This window comes from Podarcis pityusensis (assembly GCF_964106645.2).
Source record: "Podarcis pityusensis genome assembly, chromosome: 11".
NCBI classification, from domain to species: Eukaryota; Metazoa; Chordata; class Lepidosauria; order Squamata; family Lacertidae; genus Podarcis; species Podarcis pityusensis.
The window spans coordinates 30,967,461-30,988,993 of NC_138036.1; the positions used below are offsets into that span (position 1 = coordinate 30,967,461).

The window sequence follows — 21,533 nt, forward strand, 5'->3', positions numbered from 1 at the left end:
AGGCAGGGGATGCAACCTGCCAGTGACTTTTCTCCCCACAAGATAGTAGAGACCAGAGTGTTTCCCCAGTTCAAACTATGATTTAGTGTTACATGAGAACGAAGCCACAAGCTCACTTGGTGAAGCAATCTTCATGGTGTTTCTTTTTTTAAGTAAAACTTTGAAAGTCAAGGAATAGCAGTAGTAATACTACTAGCACTGCTATTCAGGGACACTGAATAGGATTTCAAATACAATAGTACATAGAAAATAGATCAATATAGTAGTTTTGAATTAAATCCAGAATTGTACTGATCCTATATTCTTATCTAAAGTAAGGCCTTCCAGAGATCTTTACAATCATTATTCACCAATTATTTAGTTGACTGCCTCTCAGTGAAGTCACACTTAAGCTTAAAATAGGGTTAGTTTGAAGTGGATTATACCAGGAAAATACATAACTTTTCACAAGCCATATAAGCCAGTGGAAAATAGTTCCCTACTATATTTTGGAGAGGTTCTGAACTGCATAACAGATTAAATGTTTATATTCAGGGGACTATAGGGAATGATAGCTACATCTGGTTTATGAACCCTGTTTCTATTGAAATGATTTTCAAACTTATGTAGCAGCTGTTTTCAGGCTTTCTAACAGAATTCATCTGTATTTGTCTCACGGGGTGTTGTGCATCGGCAATGCATCTACAACGCTTTCTTGCCTTTTCTGTATAATGCTGGCTGTATCAGTTGACAACAGGTCTGTGTGCTTTTCCTTTCTAATGAAGTAAAATTGCCTAGAACATGGTTTCAGAGTATAGTGCTAAAGAGAGCCTTTCTAAATTTTTGAACACTATTTCTTAGTGATGCAGATGCTCTGAATGTCTGCTCTTGGGCAACATTCAAGCTGAATATAAACTATTAGTGGTGAAATTCCACCCTGATATAACATGTTGCTTTAGTGCTAATTTTGTTGCCGTAGTTACCAAGTTCCTTTTGATACAGTTAGCAATGCCAAACATTTTGCTTGTTGAGTTCTCCTATCAGAACATCTCAGTTGACTCATGTTGGAGAATTATCTGGGTGTTCTTAGAATTATGCAATCTCCATCATGATGTACCAGTATCTTTTCCATCATGGAGAGTGAATCTGAACTTTCTTCCCAAATGTTCTTTGGGAAACACACAATGGCAAGACCTTTGATGTGCCTATTGATGAAGATAGGAACATAGGAACCTACCCAGGAGTTGGGTAAGTTAATATATGATAGCCATCTTCAAATATCTAAAGGGCTGTCACAAATATATGGACCTGTTGCTCTAAAGTAGGACTCCGACTATTGGGTTCAAATTTAAAGATCAGGAGGAAGGGCATTTTGACAAAACATTGGGAAGAATGCCCTGGTGGTACAAGCTGTTCAACAATGGAACATACTTTATTGGAAGATAAGAGTATCCTTTCATAGAATTGTAGAGTTGGAAGGGACCCCAAGGGTCATGTAGTCCTACCCCCTGCAATGAGGAATCTCAACTAAGGTATCCATGACAGATAGTGACCCAATCTCTGCTTAAAATTTTCCAATGAAGAAGAGTCCTTCATTAGACATTTTTAAGTAGATACAGGGTTTCCTGCATCTGGAGGCGGCTGTACTAGTTGACCTCTGAGGTGCCTTTCAATTCTACAAAAAAAGCACAAGGCAGGCTCAATAGCACTTTTCAGGGTCATGTAAGAGTCAATACAACATAGTATGCTCGTAAAACAGGAGTAGAATTCATCTGCAAGTAATGGATCTATGAACTCCGTTTACTGGAAATACAGTGGTACCTTGGGCTAAGAACTTAATTCGTTCTGGAGGTCCCGTTCTGAAACTGTCCTTAACCTGAGGTACCACTTTAGCTAATGGGGCCGCCTCCTGCCACTGGGCCACACAATTTCTGTTCTCATCCTGAAGTAAAGTTCTTAACCTGAGGTACTATTTCTGGGTTAGCGGAGTCTGTAACCTGAAGCGTCTGTAACCCAAGGTACCACTGTATAGGATACAAGAATAAATACTACATGGAAGTGAGAGCTGGACCATAAAGAAGGCTGATCGCCGAAGAATTGATGCTTTTGAATTATGGTGCTGGAGGAGACTCTTGAGAGTCCCATGGACTGCAAGAAGATCAAACCTATCCATTCTTAAGGAAATAAACCCTGAGTGCTCACTGGAAGGACAGATCCTGAAGCTGAGGCTCCAATACTTTGGCCATCTCATGAGAAGAGAGAACTCCCTGGAAAACACCCTGATGTTGGGAGAGATTGAGGGCACAAGGAGAAGTGGATGACAGAGGACGAGATGGTTGGATAGTGTTCTCGAAGCTACCAGCATGAGTTTGACCAAACTGCGGGAGGCGGTAGAAGACAGGCGTGCCTGGTGTGCTCTGGTCCATGAAGTCACGAAGAGTCGGACACGACTAAACGATTAAACTACATGTAGCCTCTAAGTGCAATTTCATAGCAAACCAAAATTAAGGTGGGAACGGGAAATATCTGTAGCTACCACAAACTAATTACTAAAACACTATAGTTTTGTAGTGGAAATGTGACACTGGCATCTACATGCACATGCATCTTCTAGTTCAAAAAGGACAAAGGAAGCTCCTTGTGCACCATCCTGGCTGGATCAGGACACTTAGGCATAGAGTGGGAGTACACCAAGCATGATTTTACATCAATTTCAGTGTACCAGAAATCTTTGTGCTTGACATGCTGATTAATTTTTACCCCTTCTTACTGTAAAAAATATTTTGAATACCAGGTTGTTGTTGTTTTTTGAAATTTGTATCATTAGGAAATGCACCAATTTGAAATAACTTTTTAAAAAATAGCTGGAAAACACTCATAAAATAAGATTTTAAGTATTTAGACTACATGGTCATTATATCCCAACATAAGCCATCTTATCGGTATTGTGCCCCCATCCACATACACAATTGACTGAACTGTGAGAGATTTTACAGAGAGGGTTTTGTGATATGTTAAGCTGAAAAAGAAGATTCACAAATGTGAAATTATACCATTGTGTATACAGAAAAAGAATTAAATTAATAGAAACCTGTTGTTATAACTCAGTTGGTATATCCTGCTTACTTATAAAATGCAGCTATGGTTTTATTGTAGCTGGCAATCCTTTATGGTGATTAGTGCAGAGGGATGTCAATGCTGCAGAGATTCTAATGGCAAACAGCTGGAACAGCTGGTCAATTCGGATTTTGCCAATTTGTTTGATCTTGTGGGAGATATCTTGCAAGTTTGAGTGACCTTGCAGCTGAGCTGCTATTGCAGCAAGAATATGTCAGCCTTACTTTCACTGAGTCTGATTTTTAGCTCAGCTGGCTGCTCAAAGCAAATTAATAATTGCAATAACCTGCTTTTGTATAAATAGTAGAGGATGGTTACTTTTTAAAAATCTCACCAGGATCAAGTTCATCTGAGCACTATAAATCACTCTACAATCATCTAGGGGAATGATAAAAACGTCCAAATGACTGCAGAATGGTCATGCACATACAAATCTAATTGATGAATTAATAAAGTGATTAACGGTGCAATCCTGCCTACCCAAAAGTAAATCCTACCCAAAAGTAAATGAGACATACCTATGAGCAAATGTCTGAAGTAAATGACTAAAGTAATAGGGTTTTAGTCTTAAACTTATGGGCCAATAGACTGATATTTCTTTAATCAAGCAGCTCGTATTTAAATTTAGAAGAACACAGGCATCTAAGCTTTTGCGTTTAGGTGGAAAATGTGTTGTGTTTAGGTGATGTTGTGTTTAGGTGGAAAATGAACTAATACAAACATCCTGAGAAGCAGGGGTAGGGGAGTGTGAGTGTAGGGAAAGCATATTCAGAATAAATTTCTTATTGTAATGTTTAACTTCCCTTTCTGGCTACTAGCAGAGTCGAGGAAAGGAACTATACGGAGAGAATAGGGGTCAAGAGGTTAATGCCTACCTGAAAGTTACACCTTGACTTCTTATCCTTCCAAACTGTGTGTGGGCACAGAAAGGCTGCCCTTTTTTCTGGCAGGGCTCTAGTGTTTTCAACAACTGCGTAACAAGCTTGAAAACACTGGACGCTAGCCAGAAGCTTCTCCTGCTACTACATTTCCAAGCCAGGAAAAATAGCTTCAGTTGTTTAATTTGTGCCTGCTCTATATTTATTTTAAAAACTTGTACCCTGCCCTGCATCACAAGACACCAGGGTGGGTTACAACAATAAATACTTAGAACAATAAACATGAAACACAGTAAAATATCAGCAATCTGTCAATTTCCTCACATACAGACGAGATCCTCATTGTTAAAAGGATTGAAGAAAAATCCAGGTATTTTGCTGACATCTAAAGCTAAATAATGTTAGTGTCAGCTGAACCTCCAAGGGCAGTTTGTTCTACAAGCAGGATTCTATTTCAGACTTCGCTCAACACTGCAAATATCAGCAGGCACTGCCTAGGTTGTCTGTCCCTTATTGCCTACAGCCACTTGAAGGGATGTAACTCAACACTGAAAAACATACTCTGCATGCAAAAGGTCCCATGTTCAATTCCTGGTGTCCCCAGGTAAGGCAGGGAAAGATTCCTGCCTAAATCCCTGGAGAGCTGCAAGCCTGTTCGTGCAAACAATGCTAAGCCACTGACTCTGAATGAGGAAGGCAGCTTGCTATGTTCCAGGCCTCTGCACTCTTTCATCTTACTCAGATGACAAGGAGAAACGGAGCTGGGTATCATCAGCGCACTGGAAACACCTTGTCCCAAATTCCCTGGTGACCACTTCCAGCTACTACATAGTGATGTCAATTCTAAAACAAAGGACTCCTGTTAAGAAGGAAAAGTAGACGGCCTTTATGAGCTGGGTGTGGAAAATATTATTATTTGCATGCTCGACACCAGGCCTGAACCTTGGCACTCGAAAGGGGTTCTGAAGCTGAACGTTTGCTAAGCCCTGCCGCGTTCCCTGCGCGTATCTGAAGGCATTTTATGATCGCTCCATGCTAATCTCTCCGTCCAGAAAGCAACGCTAGAGAGCCGTCCACTTAACTTCGCCCAGCGTTATTTTGTGTTTGTTTGTTTCGCGGCTGTATCAGAGTCGTGGACGCTGCAGTCTCCCTCTCTCCAGCCGTGGAAATCTGTGCCTGTCTTACTCCTCTCGGCTTCCTTTTTTCACGCTCCCTTCGGCCAGCTCGACTGGCTGGAGATAAACCCCCTGGAGGCGGTGGGGGAGGAGAGAGAGAGAGAGAGCGGGAGCTCAGCTCCGTTCGCGCAGCGAGAGAGGGAGCGAGGCGGAAGCGCGCAGTCCCAGGGAGGGGTCGTGCGCTCTGGCAGCGGCAGCGGCGGCGACTTTGCTCTTTAAATTGGTCTCAAAGCCGATTACAGCTGATCTCCCACGTGATATTTCCCCTTCTGGCTCCTGGCGGAGTTTGGGGCGGGGAGGGGGGCTGGAACAGCAGCAGGAAGAGGAGCAAGAAGGAGCCGGGGAGCCAGCTCGTGCTGGGAAGAAGCCCGCGAAAAAGCGCGCCTCGCAGAACTTTTTTCCCCCTGGGCGAAAGGCGCGTGAGGGAGAGTCCTTCGCCAGCAGCGAGGGATGCGCAGGGACAGACCGAGGAAGCGGCAGCAGCTCAGGGTCGAAGTGGAGGAGCAATAGCGCCCGGGAAGAAGGCGGCGGTGGTGGCTGCACCACCTGAAGCAGCAGCGCCGGCGCGAGGGTCCTCATTGGCGCGCCACGACGGAGCGCGGCTGGCTCGGGTTGCCCCGCCCCGCCTCGGCCGTCGAGAGAAGCCGCGCTCACCATGAGACGCTTGGGCTGCTGCTCGACGCCGGGCTCGCTCTGAGGGGAAGGTTGACCAGGAGGCGCCCGGGACCCGGCGGCGGGTGGAGGCAACATGCAGAAGAGCGTGCGCTACAACGAGGGGCACGCCCTGTACCTGGCCGTGCTGGCTCGCAAGGAGGGCACCAAGCGCGGCTACCTGAGCAAGAAGACGGCGGAGACGAGCCGCTGGCACGACAAGTGGTTCGCGCTCTACCAGAACGTGCTCTTCTACTTCGAGAGCGAGCAGAGCGCCCGGCCCGCCGGCATGTACATGCTGGAAGGCTGCACCTGCGAGAGGGCGCCGGCCCCCAAGGGCGCCTCCGCCGTCAGCGCCAAGGAGGTCGCGCTGGACAAGCAGGTAGCTGCCCTTGCCCCGCCCGAGCCCCGTCCGATGGGGCGTCCTCCGCTCCCACACCTTCGGCTTCCTTCGCGCGCTTTTCTCTCCGGCGTCGCCTTTCAGAGCGCCGCCAAAGGTAGCGGCTCCTCCGGGCGGGCGGGGGGGCGGGGGGTTGCCTGGACCCCGGGAAGGGCACTGAATGGGGCAAGCTGAGGCTGAGTCGGCTATGGACGGCACGCTGTGGCGGAAGTTCTGAACGGGCCGGTGTCCGTCGATGAAGCGTGTGGAGAGGAGGGAGGGAGACCTCCGTGGGGCTGCCCCCTTTGTAAGCCGCTGGTCCCCAAGCGTGCAAGTTCCGAGGTCCCTAGGCTAGGGCTGGTGTGCGCCATCCCCTTTGCCTCTTCTGTGTGTGTCCTGTGGGGATACAGGTGAGGATGCCATTCTGCACATCGACCCGGGTGTGCAATAAGGGATGGGATGGGTTTTGTCTGGGTAACTTCGTCTGTGGTGTCGGCAATCCAGCCGTCATCAACACGATGTTGCCATTTTGCCTTCTTTTTTTAAAGAGGTGGTCAATTTCTACAAGATTTTGGGCTTCCGACTAAGTGGAAATTGCACTTGCCAGCCCTTCCCCAAGTTTGGGAGGCATGGGGGAATTTCGACCCTGTATGCCATAGGAATGCATTTTCAGTAATTGCTCGGCTCTAGGTGTAATAATAAGGGGGAGCTGGCATGAGGGATAGTATGTTGCTCCACTTAGCTAATTACGGTAGTCTACCTGTATGGTTGAGCTGCTCCAGCCCTGCCCTTCTGCCATCCTAGATGTGTGTGGACACATGTGTATTATTATTATTATTATAAGCTGCAGTTCAATACACTCCAAACGTATTTTGAACCATCTTGTTCTTTATTATTTTTGCTATTGGTACCTTTCTAGGGCAGAGTCTTGATAAAAACAGACCCAGATGCTGCTCAAATGAGTTCCTGGATTTAAGATATCAAGGAATAGTAACTATACCCATCCTTAGCTGCTTTGGAGAATTTGTAAGAAGCCACAGTGGTACTGATGGGTTCATTACTTCTAATATTTTTTCTCGCTAGTATTTCTCCATGAGAGAGCAAAATGACACTACAGGACAGGGGGAAGTGGTGATTAGAAGTTCAGCAAGCATACCTTCATATACATTAGAAAGGATTTGAAATACTATCCTGTTTTGTTCTTACAGTATAAAGTATTGTGCCTTATATATGATTTTTTGTTGATGATGAGCAAATATAGCCTGTGGTACCCACTTCTTGGAAAAAACACACCGTCTGGAATTATCCTAAACAAGCTGGGTTTTTTTGATTGCTTAGAGAGCGATTTTATGAAATATGGTAGTTGGAATATATAAACCTTTAAATATTCAGTTTATGGCTTGGCAACAGCTAGTTCTGGTGCTTCTGAGCACCTTAATCCTGAATAAAACAAAAGACCCAGTAAAACAAGAGTTTTGTGTGTTTTTTTACAAAACCGTTTATATGCTAACTTATAAAATCTACTCATAAGCTAAACTAAATGGGTCTAATTCGGTACACATTGCAAGTAAAACTTGTTTTACTTTAGTTTCTTTAAACGTAACTCTAATATAAATTGTATATGTGAACTGAAGGTCCAAATTCTCCAGCTGCTTACACAATCATATATAGACCCAAAGACTTGAGCAGTAATACTTAGGAGAGGCAGTACAGCCTCTGAATACAAGGATTCGAAGATTCTAGTCATTACAGTAGGATAGGAGCCACAAGAAAGTCAGGGATTAGCACTGGTTTTAGTTTCTAGACATTTGGAGATAGAATCGGTAGTCTTAAAGTTCAGTAATGGATGTGCAAATGTATTTTTTCAATTGGCATCTGGAAGCAGGGATATTCTAGACCTACAGATGGCTCTGTAAAGTTGAGTGGTGGAACTTGGTTACTGAATTATGTTGTAAATTGCTATGGACTCCTTTCTTGATAAACGTACAAAATGAGGACAAATTATATTACCCAGATACGTGTGATATGTGTTGCAAAATAATATGAAGAGGCAGTACTAATGGAACAGATATTTGATCCAGGCTTCTTAGGCTGTGTACACATTATTGGCTTAAACAGCAGCTAGGTCTTTCCTTTTCACAGTTGGGGTTGAAGTTGGTTTGGGGGTGGGGGGAAACACATCAAAATGCAGTCTTGCATAAGAAACAGCAGGTTAGATATGCATTGTGGCTAATGTCTTGTGTACACCACATGACCAAACCAGTGGTGGGAACGCATTGGATGTAGACTAAACAATCCTGTTTACAGAGTTTTGGTAAAGCTGTTCTTATTTTATCTGTAAGCTATCTTGAGTCCCTGTCAGGGTAAAAGTAGGGTATAAACAAGTATATAATAACAATAATGTTAAAAAGAATTTTCAAAAGTTGCTTCTTTTTGTTGTATTTGCTTCAACAGCCTAACATTGCTATATCCCTCTGGAATTTATTGGCCTTGTTATTATTGCATTGTTACAATCAGGAGTTAGATTTGCACCTGGTAGGTATTGGCTCACCTGTTTCTGACATCTGTAATCAAACAGGTGTCAGTCGCTTTGGAAGTGCTTTTCTCCAAAAACAAACAAACAAACAAACAAACAAACAAAAAAGAGAAAAACCTTGAAATGTAAGCTTTCAACTTCTTTGTTTTTTTACAAGATGAGAATAAAATGTTGAACAGCTTCAAAAATCTTCCCATCAATTTAAACAGTAATGAAAAAACAAATCCTTCTAGGAGAGCTACATTGGTAAAGCATCTTGCCTGGTTTGACATGTGATTAAGCAGCAATCGTATAAGTGCACTTATTGGAAGTTCCACTGAAATCAAGTGGACCTTCAAGTGAATGTTCTTTGAACTGGGGTATTTGTTTTTCTACTTTTGTAACTGTGTTGGGCATAATGATTCCAGATTCAGCTAGCAGGATCTAACAAAAAAATAATAAATCCTTCAGTGGTGCATACTTCATTTTAGTGAGCTGCCAGTCTACACCCACAAGTAAAATTATATCTAATTTTAGGCGTTAATGCTTGCACATTGGGACAGCCAATGCAGAGAGGGAGATGGCTTTCCTTCTTTCTCAGACAGAACAAACCTTTTACATGCTCTTAATGTGTTCTGCTTTTGCTTAGGAAATAAGGTAGTACCGAAACATTACTAAAAGATAAATTTGTTCTACATCTTAATCCGAATTGTGATTCATTAGAAATAAGTCCCATGGATTTAAATGGAATGCATTTCTCTATAACTAGTCTTGCCAGGCAGTTTTATGCATGTTTACCCAGAAATAAATCCAGTGAGGCTGGTGGAGCTTGCTTACATTTAAGTGTGCATAGGATTACAGCTTTGGAGACCAACTCTTTGTCCCCATTCTGCATTCTGGGATGATGTATGATTTGGAACAGTCCCTATACTGGTTTGAAACCACAATTCATGGCATCGTGCTGGCACCAAAAGCGGTCTACTGACTTTTGCTGTAGTTCTGCTTCTGCATCTTGTGCGTATCACAGATTAGGATGCTTGCACAATAACCAGGCTGTCTGGATCCATGGAGGGTCCTCATTGGCCCATAGGTCTGCTGCAACATTGGGCTTGTCACTGCCTTTCATCCTAACCTACCTCACAGGGTTGATGTGAGGATAAAATGAACAGGGGAGAACCATACTATGCTTCCTTGAGCTCCTTGGACGAAAGGTGGGATATAAATGTAATAAACATTAAGTAATAATTCACACATTTGACTGTAGTCCACAAAAGCTTATGCCACAATCAATTTACTAGCCACAAGGCTCTGCAATAAGTCGTTTCTATTGAAATTAAGTAAAGTTCCATTTGAATTAGTAAACCAATTTACTAAATTAGCAAACATCAGTAAAGTATATCTTTGTGGAGTAGATAGGCATATTTGCTTCTTTATAGAATAATTAGAATATCAGATTAATTGCATAACATGTGTCTGTGTGTGTGTGTGTGTGTGTTTGTGTGTACCTCCCTTTTACCAGTCTCAGTTTGAACTATTTAACGTAGGGCTTTTAAAATAGATAAGTAAATTATTGCTTCCATCACTGAAAGCTGTAGGGTGAGAGAGGCAAAATCGCATTGTGATGTACAAACATTTGTTCCCCCCGGTGCAAGTTGCTGTCTGGAAACTGAATGACAACAAAGCACCATGAGATGTGTGTACCAGCTACTAGTACACTAACTACTTAACATTGGCATTTTAGTGGTGTCATCAAATGCCCTAAACAGGCAGTGAAGATGAGGGTGGGCACAGCTGCATACTTATTTCTTCCTTTCTTAATAGTTTATTCCTCTTTCAGAATTTATTTTATATGATGTTTGAGATCGAAAACATGTGTAGCTGTAATACATTGAAAAAGAAAGGATTAGAAACTACCATCAGAGCTGCAATTTGCATCCCACTTACTTCCTAGATATGCTCTCATAAGCACAAACATACAGTGCAGGCCTATACAAATTTTATTGGTAGTTGAGTCCAACTCGCACAATTGGAATTACTCTTGTGCAGGTGTGCAGGTAATTGCAGCCTCACATCACAATCATATTTTTGCCTTCGGTTGCAATAATATTTTTATTAAGATATGTATTTCCAGACAGCGTAAGAAAGCAATCAGTGCAGCCAACCAATGCTGCCAACCAAGAAATTTAAAGCAGCACTGTAAGTTGGTTCCTAAAGGAGTTAGCACTGAGTTTCACTTCTTCAGAGGATCTCTAAGTGAATTTCAAATCTTTACATTGGCTTCTAGGCAGTAGGCATTATTTAAAGACAGAAAAATATAACCCCTATGGTTCATTGATTGTACCGGAAAAAAACAAACATTTTATGTATTTTTGTAACAGCGAGAATATCAAGTCCTCTGACTAAAATTGTTTAATGTTTCTGAATGAGAAAAGAGAAGGATGGGGACCCCATTTCCCCTTGTATTTTGTTGGACTACAACTCTGTTGATCCCTGGCTATTGCCTATGTTGCCTGCGGTTGATGGGAGTTGGAGTCCAACAACACTTGAAGGGCCACAGATTCCTAGACTCAGATTAAGGCAATTCATTAGGGGCGTGTTGCTTTTTAACTGAAACTATTCTTCTGGGTTTGTTTTTGTTTTTGTATAAAATGAATACATTTGTGGAAATGGCATTAAAATGCATTATATTATATTAGTAAAGTTTGATTGCAAGAATATGTACATTAGTCAAAACTGCAGAACAAAATTAGAAATTAGGAGAAATTCACACTAAAATGTTGAAGAATTTTCAAATTACTGCAAAAACATTCACAACTGAACTTATGACTGGAAAAAATTGGAAGCACGATGAAGCAGATCCTTTCATCCCTGGAAGAGAAGTGTGTGTGGGGGGGGGACCTTTTGCCCTTTATCCCTTTTTAGCTGTAGGAGCTTGTTCTTCATAGACCTAATGGTTTTTATGTTTGTGCTGCTGCAAACATTGCAAATGAAAATTGGAAGGCCTGGGGGAGGGAAGGAGGGAGGCTTATCAAGCTGGTGTCCAGCATTGTGGCCCAATAGGTGCGGTGAACTGAGAGAGCTTTTTGATAAGCAATCTCAAAATTACTCCCAAACAATGAAACTATGAAGGATGCACAACATTTAGTCATATTAAAGCAAATGTTCTTTCCCTAATGCTGTGTTCTCTACTTTGCAGCTTAGTGGCAGCTACCTTGGCTATAGGCCAGAACAAGTAATGGCATAAGTGTGTTTTTATAATAATTTAAAGGACCAATAGCAGAATTAAAATGGAAAGGAAACAGTGTGGACCTTATTAACGGTCTTTTGTCTTGTAAAACAATTGCCTTTGTCCTTGAAGCTTTGCTGTAAGGCAACAGGTAAATAACTTAATTAGTTGCTAAATAAACAAATCTCTGGGGTTTTTTAAAAGCTCTAATGCAAAACAATTTCAGTTTGTTGGCGTTCAGGAAATTGTAATGATGTAAGGAAAGACATTCAGTTGCATGCATATCTGATCACTGTTGCTCTGTAAACCTTCCACTGTGCACCTGCTGTCTTGCTTGGTGGCAATTTGTAGTCTGAACCGCACAGACTGATCTCCTTTCAGAGCAGCAGAGGTGACCCGTACCATTTCACTGCCTGAGGCAAAACCACCTGAGATGCCAACACCACCCTGCCCAAACCTTGCTTACTGGGGACGCAAGATCTCTCAGTGAGCAATCACTGCAGCCACACAACCCTTGCAGTGGCAGGGGTGGGTGAGGCCCCTATAGGGGCACTGCCCTGCAGGATTTGGCCTTGTGAGGTGGCTTGCTTCATGGGCAGCCCAGCCATGCAGAACAGGACTCTATGCAGGTATGAAGGCACTAGAGGAGGCTTCAGGTTGAGCAGAGGGTGGTGGGAAAGAGGAGATATTTCCTTTCTAGAATTTCATCTACTAAAAATTGCCCCTCCCCATGTGCATTATTCATGAGGGATAAACTATACAGACCCTCATATAGTTTGGGAAGAAAAGTAGGTTAAGAAGGGGCAATTTTGAACAGTGAAACAGCTGGGGAGGGGAAAGGACTAAAACATCACCTACCCACCCACCCACCCCAGTTTTGTCTGATAGAAGAAATATTTATATAAGAAAGATGGGGAGGGAATGGAAAAGAGTCTTAATGTGTAGTTTTATCCCCAGCTCTGTAATTCTGATTTCTTCACTTCTGGCTGTTCTGCCTTTTGACCAAAGAAGACTTTGAAAAACCTTTCTTTATACAGTCACAAAACTGGTATCAGGTTTTATTTATCTTGGAATATATGTATACTTCTTTCTGTACACCTTGAGGGGAAAGGCAGAATACAATAAACAGTAAGATCATGACATCTAAGAAACAGGTGGAGAAGCCACATATCAGGAAAAGCCCAATTTCATACATGATGTTAGGAGATGTTGAGTTTGTGCCTCACTTTCTTGGACTAAATTTCACTACATATCTATCATCTGATTATCATAGTCTCGTGCATTAATGGATTGCACATACTGTTAACTTTATCCTGGAATGTTTAGGTTTGATCAGTATGACGTGGACTACATTCATTTTTGTTTATTTAACAAAAATTTTATGCAGCTAGATTGTAAAAACAAAACAGAACCATCTCTAATAGGTTTGCATGAAGGCATTTAATCATCCCCACAAACTTACTTCGTTCTTTGAAATCTTAGCTTTCCTTTTTTCCCTGTGTTTTGGTAAGTGTAACCTTCATTGTGGTTTTCTAAACAGTGTTATGGGCAATTAAAGTAAATTGCTGAGCTGAGATTGCTAGACCACTTGGCAATGGACACAGCTCATTTGCAAGCTAATTCATGTAACTTTATTACAGTTGAGCTATAAGATCATTCCAGTCACTCAAATGTTGCTCTCTCTTTCATAATAAGCAACTCCTAATTAGTTTATTTTTTGCAGAAAACTAAGTAGGAGATGCGTAGGCTAGAATTTGCCAGGCAGAATAATGCCAATTTGTTGCAGTGGTTGACATGTTGTCTCAGGGGAGAGCTGGATTCAGATCCTTGTACATCCATAAAGCATGCTAGGTAGTCACTCTCTTTCCTAGCTTCTGCTACATCACAGTTTTTGAGGATAAAGGGGCAAGGAGGGCAAATAATTATTGTTACCCTAAGTTCCTTAGAAGATAAATGGGAGGAAATACAAAGAACATTAATAATAAATACCATTTACACTTTAAGGACCGCAATCCCTGAAGGACTTCTTCTTCCTATATAAACCATTCCGGACTCTGCATTCATCAACATTGGTCATTTTTCACGTGCCTCCTTCACAGGAGGTCCAGGGGGCCCCCTCATCTGTATTGGCTCCCCATTTGTGGCATGCTCTCCCCAGAGAAGTTCACATGGCACCTTCATTATATATTTTTAGATGCCATTCTTCTCCAACCAGGCCTTTGGCTGATTAATATTGTTGCAGGTACTCTCTTTATGTGGAGATACTATAGATTGAGACTTGGACCTTCTGTACTTAGGGCATGTTTTCAGAAAGACTCTCCTCCTGCAAAGAGGGGAGGGGTTGTGGGTGGGAGCCGATCTCTGCCTCAAGCAGGGGGCGTTAGCCCCCTGCCACCCACTCACCTGGCTGGCGCACCACGCCCACGGGCAAGCGCCCAACCAGGTGCCTTGGAAGGGGCGTGAACGGCAGCTTAACTTGCTGCTGCGCCAGCCACGTGGCCTCACTTTTCGCCGTCCCGTCGCGAGTCACCCACCCTCCACTCCCTTATAGCTCAGGGTTTTAGTTTTTCTCTTGGCCTTGCTATGGACCTTAGGTTGGTTGTCCAGGGGGCCTGGTAGGAATTTTTCCATTTGGCATTAGGCTTTGTGGTTTTTTCGCCTACCTCGTAGCAATTGTCACAACCTTCGTGGTATTGGTGGGTAGGTTAGGCATTGGAATAATGTGTTTGTGGTGTGTGGAAGGGCTAGGTGTGGCCATCGCCTACGCCTTCAATTTTGGGTATTCCCGTTAAAGGAATCTGGCGGTCGTGTATTCTGTCTGATGCCTGTGCGGCGGGGGGCCATGGCACGACCCTCGGTGACATCAGGGAGAGCTTATAGTTGGATTAGCATCAGCAGGTTCCACCTACTGGTGAATAACCCCCCCTTTTAGACTCACCCCTCTCCGAGTGGGTGGAGTCAACTGACATGATCCAATGCCTAAGCCAATACCTTTTCACTTGCTGTAATCAATAAAGTTGTGGCCTTTTCTTGCCCATTAACCTTATATTACGTGTCCGTGTGTTTTCATTCCACTAAGCGGGGATCGGGTCCTCGAACACAACTGTGGTTGGTCCCCTTCCTAAGAGAACTCCCTGAGATTTGCTCACTGGATTATGGCACCTAAATGAATGTATAAACTTCATTTTCCTAGGGGATACATAATGGAGATTTTAAAGTTAAGGGAAGGATCACAAGGGCGCAATTAACTGAGAAGGTCACCTGTATGGGTTCAGTTGAATTAATAAGCCACTCACACATGAGATCTGGTTGGTGGAGCTCTAAATCTCTTTTCAGTGTTTAAAAGTCTAGTGTGAGTAAGGGAGTATTCCTTTCATACTGCACAAGTTTACCAAAACAACAGTAGTCATTTACAAACAATTTTGGTAAAAACTGAAGTGCAGGTTAGAGGCAAGTAGGGATGGGAAATTGCAGGTACAGACTGTGATATCATGCACACAAAGATTTATTCTGTAGTCCTAACTCTACTAACTTGAATGTAACCCTGATTGACATACTTCTGAGTAGACATGGTTAGGATTGCACTAAAATTTTTGTGGTGTTTCCATATTCTGAGTGGTACTGAAAATAATTGTTTTTCTTTTAGTCCATGTGCCTGAACTACAAGTGTGGTCACCTAGCATTTTCATGTACATGCCCTGAAGTTTTATCTGACTTCAAGGCTATTTTTATTTGACCCCGAACAGGAAGGATATGGTCAGGGTGGAGTACTGTGAGAAATTTTGCCAGTAAATGGGGGGGAAACAATGTGAAAGATAGGCAAACAATTCTAAAACAATTTTGCTAAGTGTAACATTTTTGGAAATCTTCCCAAAATTTGTTCCTTTGGGGTTTTTTTAATGAATATTTTAATGCAATAGATAAGAAAACCAAGAACATGTAAGGAAAAGAAACATGCTGCGGTGTATATCAGGAAAAATTGTTAGTGACGTTAATGAGGGTGTAACTTGCAAGAGTTCTCCTCTGAGATAAATCCTATAATGTGGTGCTCCTAGTTCAAATTGGAGCTTTAGTTCATACATTGGTGTTTCCATATTATTTATGTTGTATTAATAGGCATCCAATAGTGTTCTCTCTCACACACACTCTTTTGGGGTATTGAACAAAGAAGGGGAGGGGAGGAAAGTGATAGTAAAAAACAACAAAACAAAACAAACAAACTAAAGGAGAGTCCAATCAGGTGTGGCTGGGTGCATGCTGAGATGTGTATACCCAGCAGCAGTATGTTGACATCATACCTTATTGAAAAAAGAAAATGGAGGAGGAAGAGGGGGAAAGTTAGGAAGCAAATGAGAGTAGCCGATGAAGCTGTGGACTTGAGAAAGAGGAAGAAGGCTCCACTGAATCTGGATAATTTGAGCTTTGTCAAGGTTGTTAATTCAAAGATCTTTGTGATGAGGTGCAACCAAGCTGGTGAAATTCCTAAGGCTAGGATATACTGAGTCTGAAGTGAATTTAGGTGGTGATGAAAAACATGGCTCCTATTCTTGTTCAGCCACTGACAATTAGCAGTGTGCATTTGTTTTGGAATGGATGAAAACTTGAATGAAAGGGGAATCGTTCAGTTTATTTTCGATTCATTTTAGAAACAGTGTGTTTTGTAGTCAACTGGTGTGAATGGGTTTGGTCTTTCATTAAATTCATGCAATTTAAGGATGGGATTGCCTTTGTCCAGCAGCAGTGGATCTTCTTCACCTGTTGTCTTTGTCCTGACAGCCAGTATCTTATTTACCTAGAATATTGCATTGTTCTGGGCCATTGTAGAGAAATATGACAGGCAGCAGATACATGTATGCATCTGTCAACATGATAATAATAATAATAATAATAATAATTTATTATTTATACCCCGCCCATCTGGCTGGGTTTCCCCAGCCACTCTGGGCGGCTTCCAAAAGAATATTAAAATACTATGATACATCAAACATTAAAAGCTTCCCTAAACAGGTTGAGCAAGTTCATGCAAGTTGCATGGCTTTAAAAGAGGATTTGAAATACAGTGGTACCTCGGGTTACAGACGCTTCAGGTTACAAACTCCGCTAACCCAGAAATAGTACCTCAGGTTAAGAACTTTGGTTCACGATGAGAACAGAAATCACATGGCTGTGGCGTGGCGGCAGCAGGAGACCCCATTAGCTAAAGTGGTACCTCAGGTTAAGAACAGTTTCAGGTTAAGAACAGACCTCCAGAACGAATTAAGTTCTTAACCCGAGGTACCACTGTACATGGAGGGTAAAGCTATCAGTGGCTACTAGCTATGATGTCTATGTTTTACCTCCATTTTCTAGATACCAGTTGCTGGAAACTACAGTGGGGAAAGGGCTCTTGTGCTTGAATCCTGCTTGCAGGTTTTCCACAGGCATCTCGTTGGTCTGTGAGAACAAGATGCTGAACTAGATGAGCCATTGGCCTGATCCAGCAGGCTCTTCCTATGTTCTTACGCAATAGTCCCCAACACTCCAACAACCTTGGGAGTATTCATAGAGGCCAGATTTATGCTTCAGACAGGGCTGCAGAGAGGCACTATTTGTACTCAGAATTCAAGAAATGAAGCTTTTTCAAATGTGAAGATACAGCAATAGCTTAAAAAAAACCACCCTGTTGATTTCTGCTATTAAAAAGCACAGGCACCCAGCCAATAATAAATAGTAATAGCTGGGAGCGACCACCAGGACCATATAACACTGGCCCTGAAAGACCTACATTGAATCTCAGTACGATTCCGAGCACAATTCAAAGTGTTGTTGCTGACCTTTAAAGCCCTAAAGGACCTCGGCCCTGTATACCTGAAGGAATGTCTCCATCCCCATCATTCAGCCCAGACACTGAGATCTATCCCTCATTGCAAGAAGTGGAGTTACAGGGAACCAAGCAGAGGGCCTTCTGGGTAGTGGCGCCCACCTTGTGGAACGCCCTCCCATCAGATGTCAAAGAGATAAGTAACTATACAACTTTTAGAAGACATCCGAAGACAGCCCTGTATAGGAAAGTTTTTTTAAATATTTAATGTTTTATTATGTTTTTATATATGTTGGAAGCCGCCTAGAGTGGCTGGGGCAACCCAGTCAGATGGGTGGGGTACAAATATAATAATAATGATTATTATGATGGCGGAAATACCACAATTTTAAGTCCAGGGGAGATGGTGGCTGCAAGAATTGACCACTCAGGTTTGCAAAGAATTAGTAATTCAGGGAGAAAAGAAAATCCTGATGGAAAAAGAAGCAGAAGAATGAGAGGAAATAACTAGATACAAAAGGAAGCTGAGGGAGCAAAGTGGAATAAGAAATGACAGGAATAATACTGGAGCAATATTAAACCATCATCACCATCATAAAGCTGTTCATTCCCAGGGCATGGTGTAGAAGAACATGAAGCTGTCACCCAGCAAAAGTTCAGCTGGTCTAGGTCCAGCAATGCATGGATAGGAGGCCACCTGGTCACCCTGTGGATGCCATATTGAATTATATTATGGGAAGGCAGGTGGGATATAAATGAAGAAAATTAACTGGAGTAAGCACAGAGGGTGTGCCTTTCGGGTGTGTGGATATAACCCCATAGTCCCAACTGCATTTGATCCAAGACACAAAGGGAGATCATTGGATGTGCTGAAAGAATGTATGTGAGTGTCACACTCTTTAGCTTAGCCATGAATCCAGTTGCCTAGGTCAAAATATGTTGGTCTTTATATGCTTTTAATGGTAGTGTTTGGTGGAAGCTTGCATTGCAAGATTACTTTTCAGGGATTCAAAGACATAAAAGTTTGGTTTATCTTTATACTCTGAAAAGAATTCTGTTTACCATTAAACAGTAATTGTAATTTGAGCACGCCCTATCCTTTAAAATCATAGCAATAACAGGTTTCCTAGTTTTACAGCATACTTGACTTTCAGTTCTTGTTCCTGATGTAAAATGTTATGGCTGTGGCATATTTCCCAGTGTGAGATTCCCGTTTGAGTGCATTTATTTACTGTTATTGTACATTTAGAAAATTACTTCCGAAATGGTAATATACTGAAACTGCTATAAATTCTTACCAGATGTATCAGTGCACTCTGTGCAGGTGCAGTTATGCTGCTGGTTAACATTTAGCATACAGTAAAATATTTGCTTTATTTCATTATAACATAATAGAATCATTTATGTTAAGAGTTTTTAAACTTGACAGAATTATTAACCCAATTGGGGCAGATTTGAGGATGTTATAGTGAGAAACACTCTTTCATCCATAAAGATTAAAGGCTTTAGTTCAGTCCACTGCAAGTGTAGCAGCCATGCTGATATGGGTGATCACAGAACAAGGGTGGAGAACCTGTGGCCCCCCCAGATCTTGTTGGAATCCCATGTCCCATCTGCCCTAGCCAGCATGGTCAATGCTTTTGATGGGAGTTGTAGTCCTCCCATCCCTCACCCACAATGTGTGCAGACAGGCACTGCATCCTAGTGTTATTGGGAATGACCAGCCTATTCATGCAAGCCATATTCCTAACTAGCTTGGCCCCTCCACTTGGTGAAGGAAGTGAGCATTCATGTTAATAGCCAGTTGGCTGGATGCATGCCCAGCTGCATGCATTGAGGGGCTGGAAGAAGGGGAAAGACCTCCATGTGGGTTCTGTTATGATCCCTCTGTTGCCACATGTGGCATGCTCTGTGTAGATTTAATCAAACCTTTCTTGTGTCTCTTCCCTTCCCCATAGGAGCTGGACACTCATGTTCCATAGGGTCTTTTGCCAATTATGATGAAATTCCCCTTCTCACATTTAATTAGCAAACTGAAGTTACTTAAGATTATGTTACTTTGAGCTAAACAGTGACTGTATATTGAGAAAGTAATTGGATTCATGACATGTTTGTACAAATAATTAATTTGACATTTGCAAGGACCATTGTTAGAAAGGGAAAACAACACTAAAATTTCACATTCTTTTGATAGGATCCATAATGATTCAGATATATTATAGATTGTAGGTAATCAATTCAGAATATAAATTTGTATCATTCATGTTGCACCCACAAGGACAATTTTATTCTCATGGTTGATTGGCCCAAGTGCAAGCTCCTCTTACACATGCACTTGCTTGCACCCTTCAGTCCTTACTTATTAAACCATAGTTTCCTGTGACATCCAAACTGCTAAACTGACTTCATCACTGCTTTATGATTGATAATCTCTTGGTTTGTAAGCAGCTATTAAACCAGTGATTCCTGTTTCAGACGTCATGGGAAACGGTGGTTTAATAAGCCAGGATAGAAGCACTGAAGCTAGAAGTGAGGAGAGTATATGTAGCCACACAGCTTCTTCTTCAGTCAATAAATCATGGTTTATTGACTTAAGATTACAGTATTATGAAGCAGATCATAGGCTGAAATATAAAAAGGTAAGACAAAGAAATACAAGCTGGCTTTTTCAGTTCTGAAACAGATGACAATAACATAAGAGTGTGGTTGATATTACCAGTGTCACATAAAAGGATAGGATTTTAACAGATGTTAAAGAACCACAGAATTTTTGTGTACACATCCTGATGCATAAACCAGTTTTATGGCTTAAACAAGCAAACCTTCCCCTCCAGCACAGCTTGTATGGCGCAGGAGAAGCTAAGGAATGGCAGCAGGGTGCAGGATCACGCAGAGCTCCCTAGGCAGCTGGTATTTGGAAGCACATGATTATTATGTAATACTGGAGGATGCATTTCTGTATACAACTACTAATATCATCAGGAAACCAATTCACTAGTTAGATGGAAGAAATGTTGATTTCATGTCCCAGGCTGCTTCTTTTTTTATATTTTCCCCCAAACTATTTTCACGCTAAGATTTTGAAAAGTGCCACAAGATTTTTCTAGGGTAGAATGCTGCTGAACATGGTGTTTGATCATTTAATGATCATAAAGAAAATTGCAGAAATTAAAGGTTGAAAGTATTACTCTGTAGCCATATGAGGTCAACATGTTGCCCAACTGGAGGGCAAGTCCATGTTTAACTACATTTTATGATTTCAAAGATAGTGTATGCCTTTTCTCTTGTGAATGGCTGCTAAAGATCCAGTTAAACACACAGTAAGAATACATTGAACTGAATAGTGTTGATTCTTTTATTTGTTGTTTTGCCTGAAGTTTTCTGTACAAAAAAATTAATGGGAAATTCTAAATTAATACGCTCAAACTCTTCTTCATGGCCTTTACATAAGGTTTTTTCTACTCTTTTGCAAAATGCAGAATTTGTATTTAGAATGTGAGTAATCTTATGCTCAGTTTATTTTAGGTCAGTGCAATAAAACATAATCTAAATCTGGATATATTCATTTTTAATTTCATAAGGACATGACTAATTTCAAAGAACAGGTATGTCACATAGATGACTGGACAAATTTATTTTCTTTTGGTCCAGAGTGGGACCGATACAAACATGTTCAAATTACAATTGGGAATAACTTCCTGACAATGGCCTGGTTTACATGACATGGTAAGCCAAACTATGGTTTACTGTTAGCTCACACATTTGCGCAGTCCCAGTAAACCATGGCTTGGCTTACTGTGCAGTACAAACTGG

General features: G+C 41.8%; 1 protein-coding gene across 3 annotated transcripts in view; it reads left to right on the plus strand.

Moving 5' to 3' along the window:
- The first annotated feature begins 349 nt into the window (after window positions 1–349).
- RASGRF2 (Ras protein specific guanine nucleotide releasing factor 2) overlaps window positions 350–21,533 on the plus strand; it is an 86,295-nt gene continuing 65,111 nt past the window's right edge. For 2 of the 3 annotated variants that reach the window (XM_080972342.1, XM_080972343.1), the window contains exon 1: window positions 5,047–6,182. In XM_080972342.1, coding sequence (XP_080828468.1) covers window positions 5,898–6,182 — 285 coding nt within the window. In that variant the 5' untranslated portion in view covers window positions 5,047–5,897. Of the gene's footprint in view, window positions 1,228–5,046; window positions 6,183–21,533 lie in introns of those variants that run through there. The other variant, XM_080972344.1, reaches the window with a different exon arrangement.